Genomic DNA, 18024 nt, shown 5'->3' with positions numbered 1-18024 from the left:
GGCGGTTATCAGAATTTACTTGGCTGAAAATACCTGCTTGCATTTGCTCCCTGAAAAAAATAAAATATATTGTTGTTTTGTTTCCTTCGGGGCTCCAAGGTTGTGTAAAATAAACTCCCGTTAAAAAAAAGGAGGGGAAAATTGCCAGAGTTGCAAACACTCCTTGCAGCTTGCCGGGGGTTAAATTCACACAATACAAAGCCACAATTTAGGAAAGTGTATACCCCCAAACCCAAATCCTGGATAATTGCACATTTTGGTCATGAGGTCTTAGCAAGAAAACAAAACAAAGTGTGACTTGAAGGCAGTTTGGCCTAGTGGTTAAGCATCGAGCTAAGAACCGGGAGATGGTGAGTTCTAGTCCTGTCTTAAGACATGAAAGCCAGATGGATGATGTTGGGCCAATCACCAGGAGACAGGGAGTTCTAGTTTTGACTTAGGTATAAAAATCGGCTGAGCAACTTTGGGCCAATCATCGGGAGACGGTGAGTTCTAATCCTGTTTAGGCATGAAAGATGGCTGGGTGACTTTGGACCAAATCACTAGGAGAGGTGAGTTCTAGTTCGGCCTTAGGCATGAAAGCCCACTGGGTGATTTTGGACCAATCACTAGGAGAGGCGAGTTCTAGTTCGGCCTTAGGCATGAAAGCCCACTGGGTGATTTTGGACCAATCACTAGGAGAGGCGAGTTCTAGTTCGGCCTTAGGCATGAAAGCCCACTGGGTGACTTTGGACCAATCACTAGGAGAGGCGAGTTCTAGTTCGGCCTTAGGCATGAAAGCCCACTGGGTGATTTTGGACCAATCACTAGGAGAGGCGAGTTCTAGTTCGGCCTTAGGCATGAAAGCCCACTGGGTGATTTTGGACCAATCACTAGGAGAGGCGAGTTCTAGTTCGGCCTCAGGCATGAAAGCCCCCTGGGTGACTTTGGGCCAATCACCAGGAGACAGGGAGTTCTAGTTTTGACCTAGAAACAAAACCAGCTGAGCCAATCACTAGGAGAGGCGAGTTCTAGTTCGGCCTTAGGCATGAAAGCCCACTGGGTGATTTTGGACCAATCACTCGGAGAGGCGAGTTCTAGTTCGGCCTTAGGCATGAAAGCCCACTGGGTGATTTTGGACCAATCACTAGGAGTCGGTGAGTTCTAGTCCTGCCTTAGGCATGAGCGTCGGCTGGGTGTTTTTAGGCCAGTCCTCTCTCAGCCCAACCCACCTCACAGGGTTGTGTGAAGAAAATAGGAGGAAGATTAAATATGGCTGCACATACAGTCCAGTTGTCGAACATTGGAAGTTTAGTCCTGTGACTGGAGTGGGGGGGGAGCATCAGAACTTCTAATCTGGTTCACGAGTAGCTTCCAGGTAGGTCCGACATAACCCAAGGACTACTGTCATAAGTGGAGGACTCCTGAACACCTCAAACGCAAGCTCTCTCTCAATTCCCATTCTTCGGAGAAAGGGAGGTTTTCGATCACGAGACAACGGCGGTGAGCGACTCGCCGTTCAACTTTTATTTAACTTACAGTGTTTCGTGTGTGAGGAGAAGGGATTGGAATGTAAACATAAGCAAGGAGTAAAATACAAGCCCTCGGGAGAGCAAGGCCTGTGGGTGGGCTACCGGGAGTGTAACGTGGAGCTTCCTGGCAGGACTCGAACCCATGCCTGATCAGGAACTGGAACAGCTACTTCTCTGGCGGACTTCCGAGCCGACCGTCAGTGTCCGGGACAAGGGAGGCAGCAAATCTGAGCTGTTCCCCTCTGAGGAAGGGGCAGGAAGGTTGACCTCGGTAAGCAGGGGTGTCTCGTCCGGAGCATCGTATTCGGCCTCTGTTAAAAGAGGAACCCCCCCCCCCAAAAAAATTAGGATCTGTCTGAAGGTGGACGGGGGGACAGGACACGATTGGCGTTGACGCGGAGACCCCAAATTGTGTAAGTAACGGGGTTTCCTGGCACGCCGTATGCAGAGGTGGTCTTCAGATGGTTCGGTTCGGTCCGGTTTGGACACAATCCCATCCTATATCACTGTGTTTTTGATGTTGCATGCATGTATGGACGGCACACGCAAGCGAGCGAATTCCTGTGTTTTGTGACGCCGTACGCATGCGCGGATGGCACTCGGTCACATTTCCGGTGTTGGGCGAACTGGTGGTAACGGTATGCGAAGGCCCACCTCTGGCAGTATGGTTATACAGCTGGATTTTGGGGACCAAAAAAATCTCAAAGGATTGGTACTTTTGGAGTGGGGAAGACTTTGAAAGATACAGACAATCCTCGAATTACGAACATTCACTTAACGACCACTCAAAGTTATTACAACGGCACTGAAAAAAAGGGATTTGCGACCAGGCCTCGTACTTATGACCATCCTACAGACGCCTCGTCATAATTTGGATGTTTTGTCAACCGGCGTTTATCTACGACGACGACTGTATGATCCCGGGATCAGGGGAATCGTCATATATGAGCTTCCCAACTGGCTTCCGACAAGCGGAGACAACGGGATGGAAGGAGGATTTGTTTAGCAACCACACAATTCGCTTAACGACTGCAGCGATCTGCTTAAATCGCCGTGCCGAAAAAGCTTGTAAAATCAGGCCAGGAGTCGCTTAAAACCGGTCACCAGAGCGAAGGCCGGTCGTAACTCACACTTTTTTCACATTGTGACTGTGAACGGTCGCTTAAAGGAATTGGTTGCAATTCGAGGACTACCTGTAGAAAAAGGAAGCACAAGAATGCACTGCAAAATAAAATCCGGGTCACCTTCATTTGAGCTGGCGGTCGCACTGGATTCCGTTCCAAAATCAGATTTTTCAAGACTGCTTTTCTTCACCTCCGTCGTAGACTCTGCAGAAGATCGAGGGGATTAAAATCGAGAAAACGAAATCGTTTCTAAGTGTACTATCCCGTACAGGTAAGTCCTTGACTTACAACAATTCATTTAGCAACCAAAGTTACGACGGCACTAAAAAAAGTGACTCAGGACCGTTTTTCACTCTTATAACGGTTGCTGCAACCCCTATGGTCACGTGATTGACATTTGGATGCTTGGCAACTGTGTCAGATTTATGACGGTCGCAGTGTGTGTGTGTGTGTGTCACATGATCCCATTTTGCGACCTTCTGACAAGCCAAGTCAATCGGGAAGCCAGATTCACTTAACAACCGTCTGACCAACTTAGCAACTGCAGTGATTCACTTAACAACGGTGGCAAGAATGATCGTAAAATGTCGCTTAACACATTTCTCACTTAACATAAATTTTGGGCTCAATTGTGGTCGTAAGGCGAGGACTATCCGTACATTAAAACAAAACATTAATGCGAGAAAAAGCACTTGCTCTACAGCAATTGAGCCCAATATGTCTCTTGCTAAGGGAGACAATTTTTATGGTGAATTTTGCTCCATTTTAAAACCTTTATTGCCACAGTTGTTAAGTGAATCACTGCAGTTGTTAAATTACTAACACGGCTGTTAAGTGAATCTGGCTGGCCCCATTGACTTTGCTAGTCAGAAGGTCGCAAAAGGGGGATTCACATGACTCGAGGACACTGCGACCGTCGTAAATATGAACCTATTGCCAAGCATCTGGATTTTGATCATGTGACCATGGGGATGACTCTACAATGGTTGTAATTGTGAAAAACGGTCCTAAATCACTTTTTTTCAATGCCGTCGTAACTTTGAACGGTCACTAAGTGAATGACTGCAAGTCAAGGACTATCTGTAAAAAAAAAAGGCAGAAAGATCAAAGAGCCAGGAAACCCGACTGTAAGACTGCTTGGATGTTCGGATTGATCTTCGTCTCCTTTTAATGACCCCATAATCCCTTGCAAGGTGGAATCTGGGCAACTGAATAGAGTTGAGTGTTTTACTGGCCGGATGCCCTTCCCTGTCACCAATACGGAGTTTTGTTCACCAGATATATTCTCATCGTGCAGAGAGAGAGAAATATCTGCCTCTACCTAGGATCGAACTCACAGCCTCCGGATTGTGAGGCCAGAGCTCCACCTCCACCTCTAGGCCACCATACCACTCATGTTGGGACTGATCCCAGCAAGCAATTTGATCATTACTCGAGATAAATTTTGAGTCTCGCCCGATAAAAGAAAGAGAATTCAAAATCAACACACCAGCTTTGGACAATTTTTCTCCTTCGGCAACTCCGACATCTTCTGGCTGCAGCAGAGAAGTGTCTTCTTCTACGTCGCCTCCTGGGGGAAAAAAAAAAAGGGGGGGGGAAGAAAGCTGATTACAGGTAGTCCTCGACTTATGACCATTCATTTAGTGACTGTTCAATGTTACAAACGGCACTGCCAAAAAAAAAAAAAATTATGAGCGGTCGTTTTGCTTATGATCTTTAGGGCGTCTCTGACGTCACACGATGGTAATTCGGTCACCTGGCAATTGTGTCTTTTACGACAATCACAGTGTCCCGAACACACACAAAGATTTTGCATCTTCTTTCCTTCGTGATTGAACTGAGAGCTGAGAGTCCGATCACAACCGACCTCACCTTCTTTAGGAAACACAACTTGTCGACGTGAATCATCCAAGTTTTGCACTGGTCCGGATTTGTCCCGGCCCGGGATCTGTTCAGAAACGAAAAAAAAAACAGAAAGAGACTGATTATTCATTGGGATTCGGTCCAGCAATGGTAATTCTGTATTTGTTGAGTTTTTTCAAGGTCTTTTTGTGCCTAGTTCAGGTAGACCTTGACATAAGACGGTAAGGGAAGCTGCCTTTTGCAATTGACCGATGGGGATTTTGTCAATGCTGATGTCGTTCAATTATTATTGTGGTTCGTCGCAGACAGATGTTTAGATGGGATTTGGCTTCTTGAGTCCTTCCCAAGGACTTGCGACAGGTTTGATGGTGTCAAAAGTCTCGTTATGGGATGTTCCCTTCCGAAATTGACTGATGGGGATTTTGTCAATGCCCGTCCGTCAATTGCCAAAAAGGCAGCTTTACCCGGAACAGCTGACATTATCAATTATTATTATTCTCAAATTATTTTAACAGAAACACAGCGTTGGAAGGTCTCACAGAAGTCCAACCCCCTGCTCTGCCCCATTCCAGACAAATTGTTGTCCAATCTCTTCTTGAGACTTCTGTTCTCACTGTTAGGAAGTTTCTCCTTAATTCCAAGTTGCTTCTCTCCTTGGTTAGTTTCCATCCGTTGCTTCTTGTCCTGCCTTCAGGTGCTTTGGAGAATAGGATGACACCCCCCTCCCCCTCTTCTTTGTGGCAACCCCTCAAATATTTAGGTTCTATTTAATTGGACCAAACTATGTTATAAAGTAATTTTAATTAGCAATTTTATGATGTTTGTGTATCTATATTTTTCTTGACTGTACACCGTCTTGAGTCCTACGGGAGAAAGGCGGTATAGAAATATAATAAATAAATAAATAAATATTGGAAGACCAATATTGTGTCCCCACCCGGAGTCCTTCTTTTCACTAGACTAGATGTACCCAATTCTTGCAACCGTTCTTCGTATGCTTTAAGCCTCATGTTTTTAGATCACTTATTTGCTGCCTATCTCACGGCAAATAAATGATTCTTTATCGCGCACAAAACATCGTATTCTCATCTAGGCTTCCCCAAACCACGAAGCAGACTCCTTGTCCCGACAAAAAACCCTTTTTATTAAGTTTTGGTGAATTCCTCTCATTCACATCCAGCGAAGTCTTTCAAGGGAGAATTTACAGTCACAGATCTTATCTGGCTTGGAGAGCTGCCAGGCCCAATATCTTCAAAACTTGGAAAGGAGTCACGAACCAATTAAGTGAACTAATTGTCTCCTGCAAACTCCCCTCCCCTTTCGTTCCTCTTTTATTCCCTCTGGGAGGGGCCCTTCATCGTCCACCTGTGGCTTTACTCCTGAGTCGACCCTTGTTCTTTAGCCGTTCCCTTCGTCTGGCAACTCTGTGCATGCATACACTGGGAACAGGCTCCAGCTGTTCTTCTCCCTCACTGATGTCTGACTCCGAAGGCAGCTGATAACTGTCAGACGGCCCTGGCCCACTCTCTGCCTCCGATGCAGAGCCTTCCCCAGACTCCAGAACTGGCCCACGTTCCTCCCCAATCTCCTCACTGTCTGAATCTGCTGCCAACTCCACTGGCAGGCCACAACACATCGAACCCGGAGGAGCAGGTAAAATATGCAAACTCGTTCACAGGTAAAAAGTTGTGCAGTGCCTACGTGTGTGTGTCTGTCGCAGCAGGCAGAGAAACCTCCAAAACACATACCTGTACAGAGAGCGTTTCTTTAGGCCACAAACTGCCCCAGATCCACTGCAGGTAGCTGAAAAGCACGATGACGCTGAGGAACATGAAGTTGCTGACTACGCCCAAGACGGCCGAAGTCACAGGGAAGTTGTACAGAAGATACCTGTGGGGCCGAAAGACAAGAAAAACGATGGGTTAAGAGTTCACCGTCATGTATCTCGGTATATTTCGATCCTTCCATTCAAAACTTGAGCCTTGGTAGTACAGTGGTCTAAAGCACCCTGTTATTAAGACCAGCTACCTGCAATTACTGCAGGTTCGAATCTCGCCAGGCTCAAAGTCGACTCAGCCTTCCATCCTTTCTAAGGTGGGTAAAACGAGGACCCAGTTTGTGGGGGCAATAAGCTGACTTTGTATAAAATATACAAAAGTATAAAGGCTATTGCTTAACGCCCTGAGTCTCCGGAGAAGGGCGGCATATAAATCAAATTTTAAAAAAAACAAAACAAAACTTGGTCATCGAATTTTGTTTTCGTTGAATGCTGTAAGGTCTCTCCTGGACTTGCCTTCTCTCTGCGTTGTCGTAACGTCGAGGGTTGTCTATACACACTATTTATCCACGCCTCTGGTCTACTCCATCCCACCCCAAAAAAACTCAAGAGTCTCCTTCAAGTCTCCTTCAAATCTTAGCAAGGAAAGAATCGGTCCGGAAATCTAGAAATGAGCAGGGTGGATATTCGAGTTGACTCAACGGATGAGATTTGAGCAATTCAGTTATTGCAACACCTGTGTTTGTGACTCCAGAAAGTGGGTTTTTTTTTTTTAAAAAAAAAAATCTCCTTAAATTCGGTCGGATTTTCCTGGCAAGCCTAAAGTTCTCCGTTTCAAATTCAAACCGGAAAATCTTCCTTGCGTTTATTGCTTTACGTAGGGGAAAAAAAAAAAAAAAAGAATTGTCTTCCCTTCTCAAAACATTCAACGTGAGTCTCTCTCTTACCGCAGACCAGTGAAATGCGCGTGAATTCTCAGGTGCGCCCCATAAATCTGGATTCTAGTTGTCTGGATTTCAATCACTGCCCCAATGGTGGGGATATACTAAAAGGAAAGAGGAAAAATTAAATTAAAGAGAGGCAAAGCTGGGTTTTTCCTGCTTGTTATGTTACGGTCTCAGATTATTTCGCAATTCCATGCTCAAACATTCTGCAGGTACGACCACAATTGAGCCCAAAATTTATTTTGTTTTAAGTGAGTTTTGCTGCTATTTTTCGGCCTTTCTTGCCACTCTTATTGTCTAAGCTGGGCCAGGATTCACAGGGATCTTAGTCCCCTCTAGTGGAAATTCCAGGATCAAGCAGTAAAAACTTGTAAAAACAAAATTAACATCACAGCCCCGTTTCTGAAACTCAGCAACTTTAAGATGGGTGGACTTCGACTCCCAGAATTCCCCCGCGAGCCTGCTTTAAAATGGGTGGACTTCGACTCCCAGAATTCCCCAGCCAGCCTGTTTTAAAATGAGTGGACTTCAACTCCCAGAATTCCTCAGTCAGCCTGTTTTAAAATGAGTAGACTTCGACTCCCCAGAATTCCCCAGCCATCTTGCTTTAAGAGGGATGGACTTCCACTCCCAGGATCCCCCAGTCAGCCTGTTTTAAAATGAGTGGACTTCGACTCCCCAGAATTCCCCAGTCAGCCTGTTTGAAGATGGGTGGACTTCAACTCCCAGAATACTGCAGCCAGCCTGCTTTAAAATGGGTGGACTTCAACTCCCAGAATTCCCCAGTCAGCATGCTTTAAAATGAGTGGACTTCGACTCCCAGAATTCCCCAGCCAGCCTGTTTGAAGATGAGTGGACTTCGACTCCCAGAATTCCCCAGCCAGCCTGCTTTAAAATGAGTGGACTTCGACTCCCAGAATTCTCCAGCCAGCCTGCTTGAAGATGGGTAGACTTCGACTCCCAGAATTCCCCAGTCAGCTTGTTTTAAAATGAGTGGACTTCGACTCCCAGAATTCCCCAGTCAGCCTGTTTTAAAATGAGTGGACTTCGACTCCCAGAATTGCCCAGCCATCTTGCTTTAAGAGGGATGGACTTCCACTCCCAGGATCCCCCAGTCAGCATGCTTTCAAAGGGGTGGACTTCAACACCCAGAATTCTCCAGCCAGCTTTAAGAGCAGGGGGGACTAGAGAATTCTGGGAGTTGAAGTCCACATGTCCTAAAGGTTGCTGAGATTGGGAAACATTGCGTTACAGCATTGCAACACAACTAATCCAGACTGCCCCAACTTGACACACACTTCCAGAAGTGCCGGATTTCAACTCCCACTGGCCAGATTGGCAAATCAAAAAATCTAACATGTCGGGACAGCTCGAAATCAACGAGTTGATTTTAATCTCACGGAGACCCGAGATCAAATCTCTTGCTCAGCTGGTTATTTTTTTACCTTACAGGAGGAGTAGAGCGGATAAAATAAAACCGAGCCTTCTTTGATCATGCAGCTAGTCCTCAACGTACAACCACCCAAAGGCGCCCCAATTTTTTACGTTGCTAAGTTGAGACGCCGGTTAAGTGACCGTCGCCCCGTTTTACGACCTTCCGGGCCGCCGTGGATTAAGCGAAGCATTTGCTAGTCGTTCGGTTAGTAACGCGGTCGTTAAACGAATCCGGCTTCCCCGTTGACTTTGATGGTCAGGTGGTCGTAAAAGGGGATCGCGTGACCCCGGGAGGCGGAGACCGTCATAAATATGAACCAGTTGCCAAGCACGTGACCGGGGGGAGGGAGATGCTGCAATGGTCGTTAAGTGTGAAAAACGGTCATAAGTCCCCTTTTTCAATGCCATTGTAACTTCGGTCGCTAACGGTTGTAAGTCGAGGACTGCCTGTACAATGAAGGTGGCTTATAACATCATTAAAAGATACGGGTAAGTCCTCGCACTTATGACCGCTGGTAGTATCTCCGCGATCACGGGATCAAAATTTGGGCAATGGTTGCCGCGACCTTCCCAGATGGCTTCCGACAGGGGGGCGAAGCCAGATTCGCTTAATGACCTCACGATTCGTTTAACGACTTTGGTGATTTGCTTAATAACCACTGGGCCAAAAAAAAAAGGGTCGTAAAATCAGGCAGGACTCCCTTAGCAACTGCCTTGGTTAGTTAGCCATGGAAATTCCGGTTGTAACTTCGAGGACTAACCCTAGTCTGTTTCTTAATATCGGCATTAGAACAGGGGAATCTCAAAGGATCTGCATCCAAAGCTTCTTGGGGGGGGGGCAAAGGGGATCTCACCGAATCTTCTTTGTAATCGGAATATAACTCAACATCCACTGTTTGTTTCTGTTCTGTAAACCCAGCGAGGAAGAGGCCGGAGAAAGCAAAGGTATCGAGCATCTGTAATAATCCCGACCGATAGTGCAACATGGCCTAAAACAGGAAGGAAATTCACCAATCAGAGGTCAACAATCCAAGAATTACAGAGATACCGTTTTTTTTTTCTGATTACAATTGAAGAGTGTATTTGTAGCTAGCACTGATGATGTTACCTAGTTGGGTCATGAGACGCCTGTAAGAAAACCAACAAGCTCAGAGAGCACCAAGGACCCTGGCAGTTTTTGCCCTCTTCCTCTCACCTCCTCCTCGTCCTCCTCCCATTCTCTTTCTCCTCCACTCTGCAAACCCCACTCCCTTCTAACCCTGATAATGTTACCTAGTTGGGTCATGAGACGTCTCCAAGAAAGAAACCAAGATCAGAGAGCATCAGGGACCCCCACCGTTCAACCCTGAGCTACAAGGATTCTCTTCTAGCCAATCCACTTGTATGTAAACAGAGAGCAAAGCCAATTCCGTTCTAGCACTGATAATGTTACCTAGCTGGGTCATGAAACGTCTATAAGAAAACAACCAAGGACAGAGAGCACCAAGGACCGAACTATCATTTCTGAATTAAAAATATTTCACCCCTTCTCATTGTCCCAGACAAAACTACTCAACCCATACAGAGAGCCACGGAAATTCTCCATTCTCACTCCGCAAACCCACTTCGTTGAGTTTAAGTCAATAAAATGTGGTTTATTGCAAGGCGGGAACCGGGTTTGAGACACTTGGCTGCAGGACCAGCCAAAATATATCACATTAATCACAAATTAAATCACATTAATGGGCTATTTCCCTCTCTTTCAGGCAGAAAACTGAGGGATCAGAGCCAGTTGGGTCTAGTGGTTAAGGCACTAGGCTAGAAATCTGGAGACTGTGAGTTCTAGTCCAGCCTTAGCCATGAAGGCCAGTTGGGAGACTTTGGTCCAATTATCAGGAGCTGGTGAGTTCTAGTCCAGCTTTAGGTACAAGAGCCGGCTGGATGACTTTGGAATGGGCCAATCCCCAGGAGACTGTGAGTTCTAGTCCCGCTTTAGGCATGAAAGTCAGCTGGATGATTTTGGACCAATCACCAGGAGACTGGGAGTTCTAGTCCCGCTTTAAGCATGAAAGTCAGGTGGGTGACTTTGAGCCAATCACCAGGAGACTGGGAGTTCTAGTCCCGCCTTAGGCACGAAAGCCAGGATGACGACTTTGGGCCAATCCCCAGGTGACTGGGAGTTCTAGACCTGCCTTAGCCATAAAAGTCCGCTGGGTGGCTTTGGGCCAATCACCAGGAGACAGGGAGTTCTAGTTCCGCCTTAGCCATGAAAGTCAGGTGGGTGACTTTGAGCCAATCACCAGGAGACTGGGAGTTCTAGTCCCGCCTTAGGCACGAAAGCCAGGAGGATGACTTTGGGCCAATCCCCAGGTGACTGGGAGTTCTAGACCTGCCTTAGCCATAAAAGTCAGCTGGGTGACTTTGGGCCAATCACCAGGAGACAGAGAGTTCTAGACCCGCCTTAGCCATAAAAGTCAGCTGGGTGGATTTAGCCAATCACCAGGAGACAGGGAGTTCTAGTCCCGCCTTAGGCACGAAAGCCAGGCCTTTGGGCCAGTCCCTCTGTCACTCAGCCCAAGCTACCTCACAGGGCTGTTGTTCAAAAAAATAGGAGGAGGAGGAGGAAGTGCTTGATAGTTTTACCACCTCGAGTGACTCGTACAGATAATGAATACGGGATACAATAAATAATACGAAATTAAAACAAATCCAGACGGTAGAATTAACAGGGCTGCCGTCTGTATCTCAGCGGAGACCGTGAAAGGGTTCCACATTTTTTTTTCAGGATTGGTTTCTCCCGCGACTATGTGGCAGAAGTTTTGTTCTAAAAGGTTCCCCTTTTGTGATACTTCAAAGATCACTCACTCTCCCGTGTGAAATTAATCAAGGGGTGATTTATTGAATGGCTCCACCCGTTGGCGAGAGCGGATCAAAACGGATCCTATCCATCAAAAAATAAAAATAATCATCTAATCCCTCTGAGAATCTCTCAATCCTTATTAAAATCCCAGACTTACAGCCCGAGCGGAGGAAGAAATGATGCGTCCGCCTTTGGTGTAACAAGAGATTACTACCATAAACATGCCCAGATTTTGATTGACGGGTGATTCGGGTAATTCCAACTCCAAGGACATTCGGTAAGGTTGGCCGTACATGAGAACCTGGTGGGAAAAAAAAGAGAATGATCTTCCTTTGTTGTGGGTCACTCATGCCCCGGTTATCTTCCCCCCCACCCGGTTAGACTACTGCAATGCTGTCTCCGTGGGGCTGCCCTTGAAGACGGTAAGGAATCCTCCACCTATAACCATTCGTGTAGCGATCGTGGGAAGGTACAACGGGCTGAAAAAAAGTGACTTGGGAACGTTTTTCCAGAGTTAGGGCCTTTCCAGCATTCCCCCCGTGATCAAAATTAAGATGCTTGGCAACTGGTTCGTATTTATGACGGTGGCGGTCATAAATCATGCGATCCCCCTTTTTACTTTACTTTGCTTTTTATTATTATTATTATTATTATTATTATTATTATTATTATTATTATTATTATTATATTTAAATTTGTATACCGCCCTTCTCCCGAAGGACTCAGGGCGGCGTACAGCCATATCAAAACACATAAAATTTACAAAATTTAAAAACCATTAAAATCAAATATACAAAAATTTGGCCCACAAATTAAAAAACTGACATACGAACTTCTGACCAGCAACGCCAAGAGGGGAAGCCAGGTTCACCAAACCATCGGCTGACTAACTTTATCAACGTGGCAAGAAAAGGGGTGGGCAAACTCCCTTATAACAAATGTCTCACTTAACGGCAGAAATTCTGGGCTCAACTGTGGGCGTAACTTGAGGACTACCTGTACTTACCACCAATCCTCGCATGGAGGACCCGTTACAGCGTTCCCACGGTTATGTGATGTCGGCTGCTTGGAGACCGGCATGTATTTACGAGTTGTAGCATCCCAAGGTCACAAGTTCTACCTTCTGTGACCTGCCTAGCCAGCTTTTGACAAGCATAGTCGATGTGGGGGGAAGCTGGGCTCGCTTAACGACTGTTGTGTTTAGCAACACAAATGTGGGTGGGTCAGTTCAACAGGTATTGCACGAGGGCGATCAACTCCGCCATCTTAATTGCCAGGCTGCACCCAACGGGCGCAGCAGCTGAGATAAAACCGCGAGCCGAGAATTTCAGGCCCGATTTGAATTTCACCTCGTTTCTGATGCAATACCAAAGAGGCTCAAAAATAAACAACCCCAGAGCATCGTGTGCAGCTCTCACGGAGTTTCTGGGCTCTGGCACCGTGCTTTGCACGCATGTGCCTAAAGACATCTGTCTGGTCGGCCATATCCTGTTTTTAATCGCCTATGATGATTAAAGCTAATTATTTACAGCCTAATTTTTCCTGCCTTCAAAGTTGGAGGGAGGGAAGGAAGAAATGGAGGGAGGAGAGGGAAGGAAGGAGAAGGAGGGAAAGAAGGAAGGGAGGAAAAGGAAGAAAGGAAAGGAAAAAGGGAAGGGATAAATGAGAGGAAGGGAGGGAAGGAAGAAAGGAAGAGAAGGAGGGAAAGAAGGAAGGAGGGAGGAAAGGAAAGATGGGAGGGATAAAGGAGAGGGAGGGAGGGAAGATAAGAGGGGAGCTAAAGAGGAACAAAGGAAGGAAAGAGGGAGGGGGAGAGAGAGGGAAAGAAGGAAGGAAGGAAGGAGGGAGGAAAAGAAAGGGAGAAAGGAAAGGAAAAAGGGAAGGATAAACGAGAGGAAGGGAGGGAAGGAAGAAAAGAAGGGAACTAAAGAGGAAGGAAGGAAAAAGAGGGAGGGAGGGAGAGAAGGAAGGAGGAAAGAAAGGAAGGAGGGAGGGAAGGAAAGAACAGAGGAAGGAAGGAAGATAAAGGGGAGGGAGGGAAGGAAGGAAGGAAGGAAAGAAGGAAGGAGGGAGGGAGGGAAGGGAGGGAAGGAGGGAGGAATCAGAATTATCAAAAATCATAGAAGAACAAAAATTAGTGTACAACTTTTGTTTCCTGCAACCTTATTCCATCTCATTTCAAAACATTGTAGTCATCAACTGGTCTTTGAAAATCGCTCACCTGGTCTCGGCTGTCCTTGATGAACGAAATGTTGGCAACAGGAAAGGAGCAGAGTTCAGGTCCCGGGTGGCCACAATCTGTCCTGAAAAAAAGGCCAAAGAGTTGTCCCAAATCAGATTCAGATGACACGTTAGCAGATCTCAAGCTTACAAAGCTGTTATTTTTTTTTTTTGACATGTAATTTTTGGGGCAAAGAATTACAGGTAGTCCTTGACTAACAACGATGCGTTTAGTGGCCATTCAAAATTACAATGGAAGTGGAAAAAAGGGACCGATGATCATTCCTCGCTCTTACGACTCTCCCCGCGGCCACGGGATCAAAATCTGGGCATTTGCAACTAGCGTGGATTTACAACGGTGGCAGAGTTGCTATTTGAGACCTTGCCAGCCAACTTCTGACAAGCAGGGTCAAGTGGGGGGGGGATACCGATTCGCTTAACGACTATGTGATTCGCTTAACAACTGCACTGATTCGCTTAACAACCCTGGCCAAAAAAAAAAAAAAAAAGATGGCAAAATCAGAAGTGACTCGCTTTAACAACTTCCTTGCTTAGCAATGGAAAATTTTGGCCCCAATTACCGTCGTAAACCGAGGACCGCCTGTCATAATCTCCTACTAACCCAGTCTTGCTACAAACCCCCTCATCTACCCAAACTAACCTGAATTGGTAGTGCACGGGGCTGACGTAGCTGACCGTCGGCATGTAGGAGTAATAGAAGCTGCCGTACAGGAAAATTGAGACCCAGAGGAGCAGCAACAACACGCAGAACAAAATGGCCGTCTGGAGGACCGTGCGCCGTACTCGCAACATTAGCAAGGAGGCGACTTCTTGGACCCAAACCAAGAATGGTCCAGGACTCGCTGACATGATGGCGGTTGGTTCAAGATCCAAGGAAAGTAAGTCAATACGTTTGGGGAGGGGGGAGTTTCAACCCAAGCGGCGAGCGTCCGGTTTTGGGCACCGCGGCAAAAGCACAGCAACGTAATCGGAGTTCTTTCCGCAACGAAGAAGTGGATTTAAAAATAATTAAAGCGTGGTAGTCATTTTAATCCGGAAGTCAAAAGCTTTTTACGCAGGCGAAAAGGACCGGGTGGAAGATGGTACGCTGGTGCATTGCGGTTTTCGGAAAGCGGCTTTGGCTTCATGAGAAAAACAGTAAGATCAGAACATGCTGGATGGGGAGGGAAGGGGGGCACCAAGCCCTGGGACCCCTCCTCTTAAGAAATTAGGCTGTTTTTTTAGACTCCGCTCCCCAGGGCCCAGAAGGTTCCTAAAATGGAAGGAAAAAAAAAAATAAGACAAAATAGATACAGGGTTATTGCAGACGGCGGATTTCGCAAATTCTTGGCACATATTCTTTTTGGGTTCAACTTTTCCCTACAAGTCTTTGGATTTGTGAACAAAGAGCGTTAACCCTTCTTGGAGAAGGAGGTTCTACAGCAAAGGGCGGGGGCTATCATGGGATGCAGAGATTATAACCCCCCCTCCCCCAAAAAATAAATTCGGCCTCTGACCCACTTCCTTTGCCAATTCTATCTGGGTAACCCAGACGGAGCTTGCAAAGAACGGTGTCAGAAGCGACAATATCGGTCGCTAATGGTTGAATGTTAAAACAATCTGAGTTTAATATGTAATAATAGAATAAGAGAGTTGGAAGGGACCTTGGAGGTCTTCTAGTCCAACCTCCTGCTTAGGCAGGAAACCCTACACCACTTCAGACAAATGGTTATCCAAACCTCTTCTTAAAACCTTCCAGTGTTGGAGCATTCACAACTTCTAGTGGCAAGTTGTTCCACTGGTTAATTGTTCTCACTGTCAGGAAATTTCTCCTTAGTTTTAGGTTGCTTCTCTCCTTGATTAGTTTCCACCCATTGCTTCTTATCCTGCCCTCAGGTGCTTTGGAGAATAGCTTTGCTCCCTCTTGTTTGTGGCAGCCCCTGAAATATTGGGTTTTGTTGAAAAGTTTATTGGTGTTTGCATTGGGGTTTTATTTTTTTATAAGCCACCCGGAGTCAATGTGAGTTTGGGCAGCCACGTTTTTATTTTATTTATTAAGTGTACCGGTAATATGTGCCTCCCATCTGATCTAGAGGCAGAAAACTGTACATTTTCTAAACAAACACATAATAAGTAAAAACAAAGACTGGTGAGTGATACATTTGGTCCCTATTTCTCAATACAGCCAACACTTAATTTGAACCAATTATGTTTTTTAAAAAAATGCTTTCTGTAAAAGAGGGAAGAAGATAAAAAGCCTTTAAATAAAGATACAGTTAAATTATTACAGTGCAAAGCTCCCAATTCAGAATTCCGAGGAGCAAAAGCTGTACTAACACCCAACCAAAATAAAGTATTTTAATTTTTTTTTCTTTCCTCAAACAAGAAGGCAAAACTTGGGACAGGAAGGAACTTAAAATCAGTTACTGCTCAAGGTTACAATCCGTAGTTGGAGTGGTCTTAGTTGGAGTCTTAATTGCAGTTTTAAGTACAGTTTTTTAATAATATTTTAATCTGTATAATCTTAATTTTGTAATGTTTTAATTTTTTTTTACTGGTTTTATAATCTTTAGGGTAGATGGACGCCATAAAAATTTAATAAATATCTTTAATTTTTATTTATTACATTTTTATGGCGTCCATCTACCCTAAAGATTATAAAAGCAGTAAAAAAAAATTAAAGATAAAGAAGACTCGAAATATTACAGGACATGGAATAAATTTTATGAATGGATAAGAGACAAGAGGTAGAAACAAGAGGGTAGTTTATGAATGTCAGTTCAACAAAGATGTACAAGACTATGGATATAATATGTAAAAATTTGTAAATAAGCTAATGTATGTAGAAATTTAGTTGAAGTTTTCTTTTCTTTTCTTTTGGTTGTATTGGTGCAATTACTGTTAAAATAGTACAGCTATAGTTACTAGCATGTATGTTAAGATTCACCATTGATCTCTCTCTGGCCATGCTTTATTTGCATTGTTATCTTGACATGGCACTGTCTTTTCAATAAAATAAAATATTTTTTTTTAAAAAAATTAATAAATAACATAATAGTGAGCTTAAAGTTAAATCCCAATTCAAAACACAGCAATGCCAACATTCAGAGATACACCGGCTCTTTTGAAGTTACAAAACACACAACAGAATTTGTTGTTTGCCTGTCTTTGTTTGATAAACTGTGAACCAGAATCTCTCACAATTCTCCCAAACGACACTTTTTAAATTTACTCATACTGTTTACACTTGCCAACATGCCCTGGCAATCAAACTAACAGCCTTTAAAATTTTAGAAAATGACAGCCTCCTTTCCCAGGAATGTGAAATTCAGCTTCTAGTTACAATTCTAAGTTTCTAGTTCAATTCTAAATTCAGCTCCTAGTTACAATTCTACGTTCTTAATTAAACAAACAAGCAGACCAAAGGCATCCATACAAAGCTAAGTGCAACAATATACAAAATCCTGCAAAGTCCTCTTATTTTCGCACGCAAGGGAGAAAGAAATTAAGAGGGGAAATTGGACCTGTGTTGTTATGATAAAAGTGGGTTTTTAAAAACTTGGGTTTTTAACTAGAAACAGGGAGAGACAAGGTCCATACAGTCCTTACCCCCCCCCCCACACACACCAATCTTGGTTTAGGCTTCTTTGTTAGAAGGGAAGCTTCCTTCCAAACACAAACCACCATTCCCATCTCGGTTTAAGAAAGGCAACCAGGATAAGAGGTCTTGCAAAAAAAAAGAAAGAAAGAAAGAAAGAAAAAAAGGATCAGAGATGTTGCATGCAAGGATGGGGAAGAAAATAGTGGGGAGGGGGGAATGCAGAAGGAAAAAAGGGGAGAGGGCTTTTTTTTTTTTAAAAAAAAAAAGTCCCATCTGTTTAGCTTGCAAACCCTGATTGGGAGTCAGAGAGGAAGCTTGTTAGTTTCCATTAAGGGGGGGAAAAAATAAAATAAAATTTCAAAGCACCTGAATTAGTTCCAGCGATGTTGCTGCTGCGGCTCCGCCTCTGGATTCTCCCTTTAAAGTCTTCCCCCCCTCCACCCCCCCCTTTCCCTAAATGTGGATCTGGTGCTACCTCTTCCGGGTTTGGCCCCGCCCCTGAGGAGGGAGGGGGGAAAGGAGGAGGAGGGGAGTGGCCTGTTTTTTTTTTTTGGCAAGGCTGCTGCTGCGAGCATCTTCTAGTCACGTGGTCGGTGGGATGCGGCGGCGGCTGCCTGCCTGCCTCCCGTTTCCATGGAGACGGGCCGAAGCGGAGGACCGCTTCGGTGCCTTTTCTCCAAATTAAGATGCTGGAGGGGAAGGAGGGATGCT

General features: G+C 45.2%; 1 protein-coding gene across 1 annotated transcript; it reads right to left on the bottom strand.

Annotated features, from left to right (window-relative positions):
• Positions 1 to 1481: 1481 nt before the first annotated feature.
• On the bottom strand, positions 1482 to 17756 carry BSCL2 (BSCL2 lipid droplet biogenesis associated, seipin). Its single transcript, XM_070950556.1, has 11 exons — positions 17680 to 17756; positions 14374 to 14985; positions 13714 to 13795; positions 11650 to 11793; positions 9508 to 9642; positions 7223 to 7320; positions 6247 to 6388; positions 4508 to 4583; positions 4125 to 4205; positions 2756 to 2839; positions 1482 to 1822 (listed from the first exon to the last, which is right to left on the bottom strand). Exons 2-11 carry the CDS (start codon positions 14580 to 14582, stop codon positions 1662 to 1664), a joined length of 1212 nt encoding a protein of 403 aa, XP_070806657.1. The 5' UTR covers positions 14583 to 14985; positions 17680 to 17756; the 3' UTR covers positions 1482 to 1661.
• Between the last annotated feature and the right edge of the window lie 268 nt (positions 17757 to 18024).

The sequence above is a fragment of the Pituophis catenifer genome, unplaced genomic scaffold, assembly GCF_029215685.1.
Source record: "Pituophis catenifer annectens isolate HBS135680 unplaced genomic scaffold, rPitCat1.0.hap2 SCAF_10, whole genome shotgun sequence".
NCBI classification, from domain to species: domain Eukaryota; kingdom Metazoa; phylum Chordata; class Lepidosauria; order Squamata; family Colubridae; genus Pituophis; species Pituophis catenifer.
The sequence above is the reverse complement of the archived record's forward strand: the minus strand, read 5'-3'. Positions and strand labels throughout refer to the sequence as shown.

Excerpts from the sequence above, each read along its gene's own strand:
- BSCL2 (XM_070950556.1), bottom strand. The coding sequence starts at position 14,582 with ATGTCAGCGAGTCCTGGACCATTCTTGGTTTGGGTCCAAGAAGTCGCC. Across the intron at positions 13,796-14,373 it reads CCCGTGCACTACCAATTCAG|GACAGATTGTGGCCACCCGG; the intron begins GTTAGTTTGGGT and ends CCTTTTTTTCAG. Across the intron at positions 2,840-4,124 it reads AGAAAAATTGTCCAAAGCTG|AGTCTACGACGGAGGTGAAG; the intron begins GTGTGTTGATTT and ends GATCTTCTGCAG.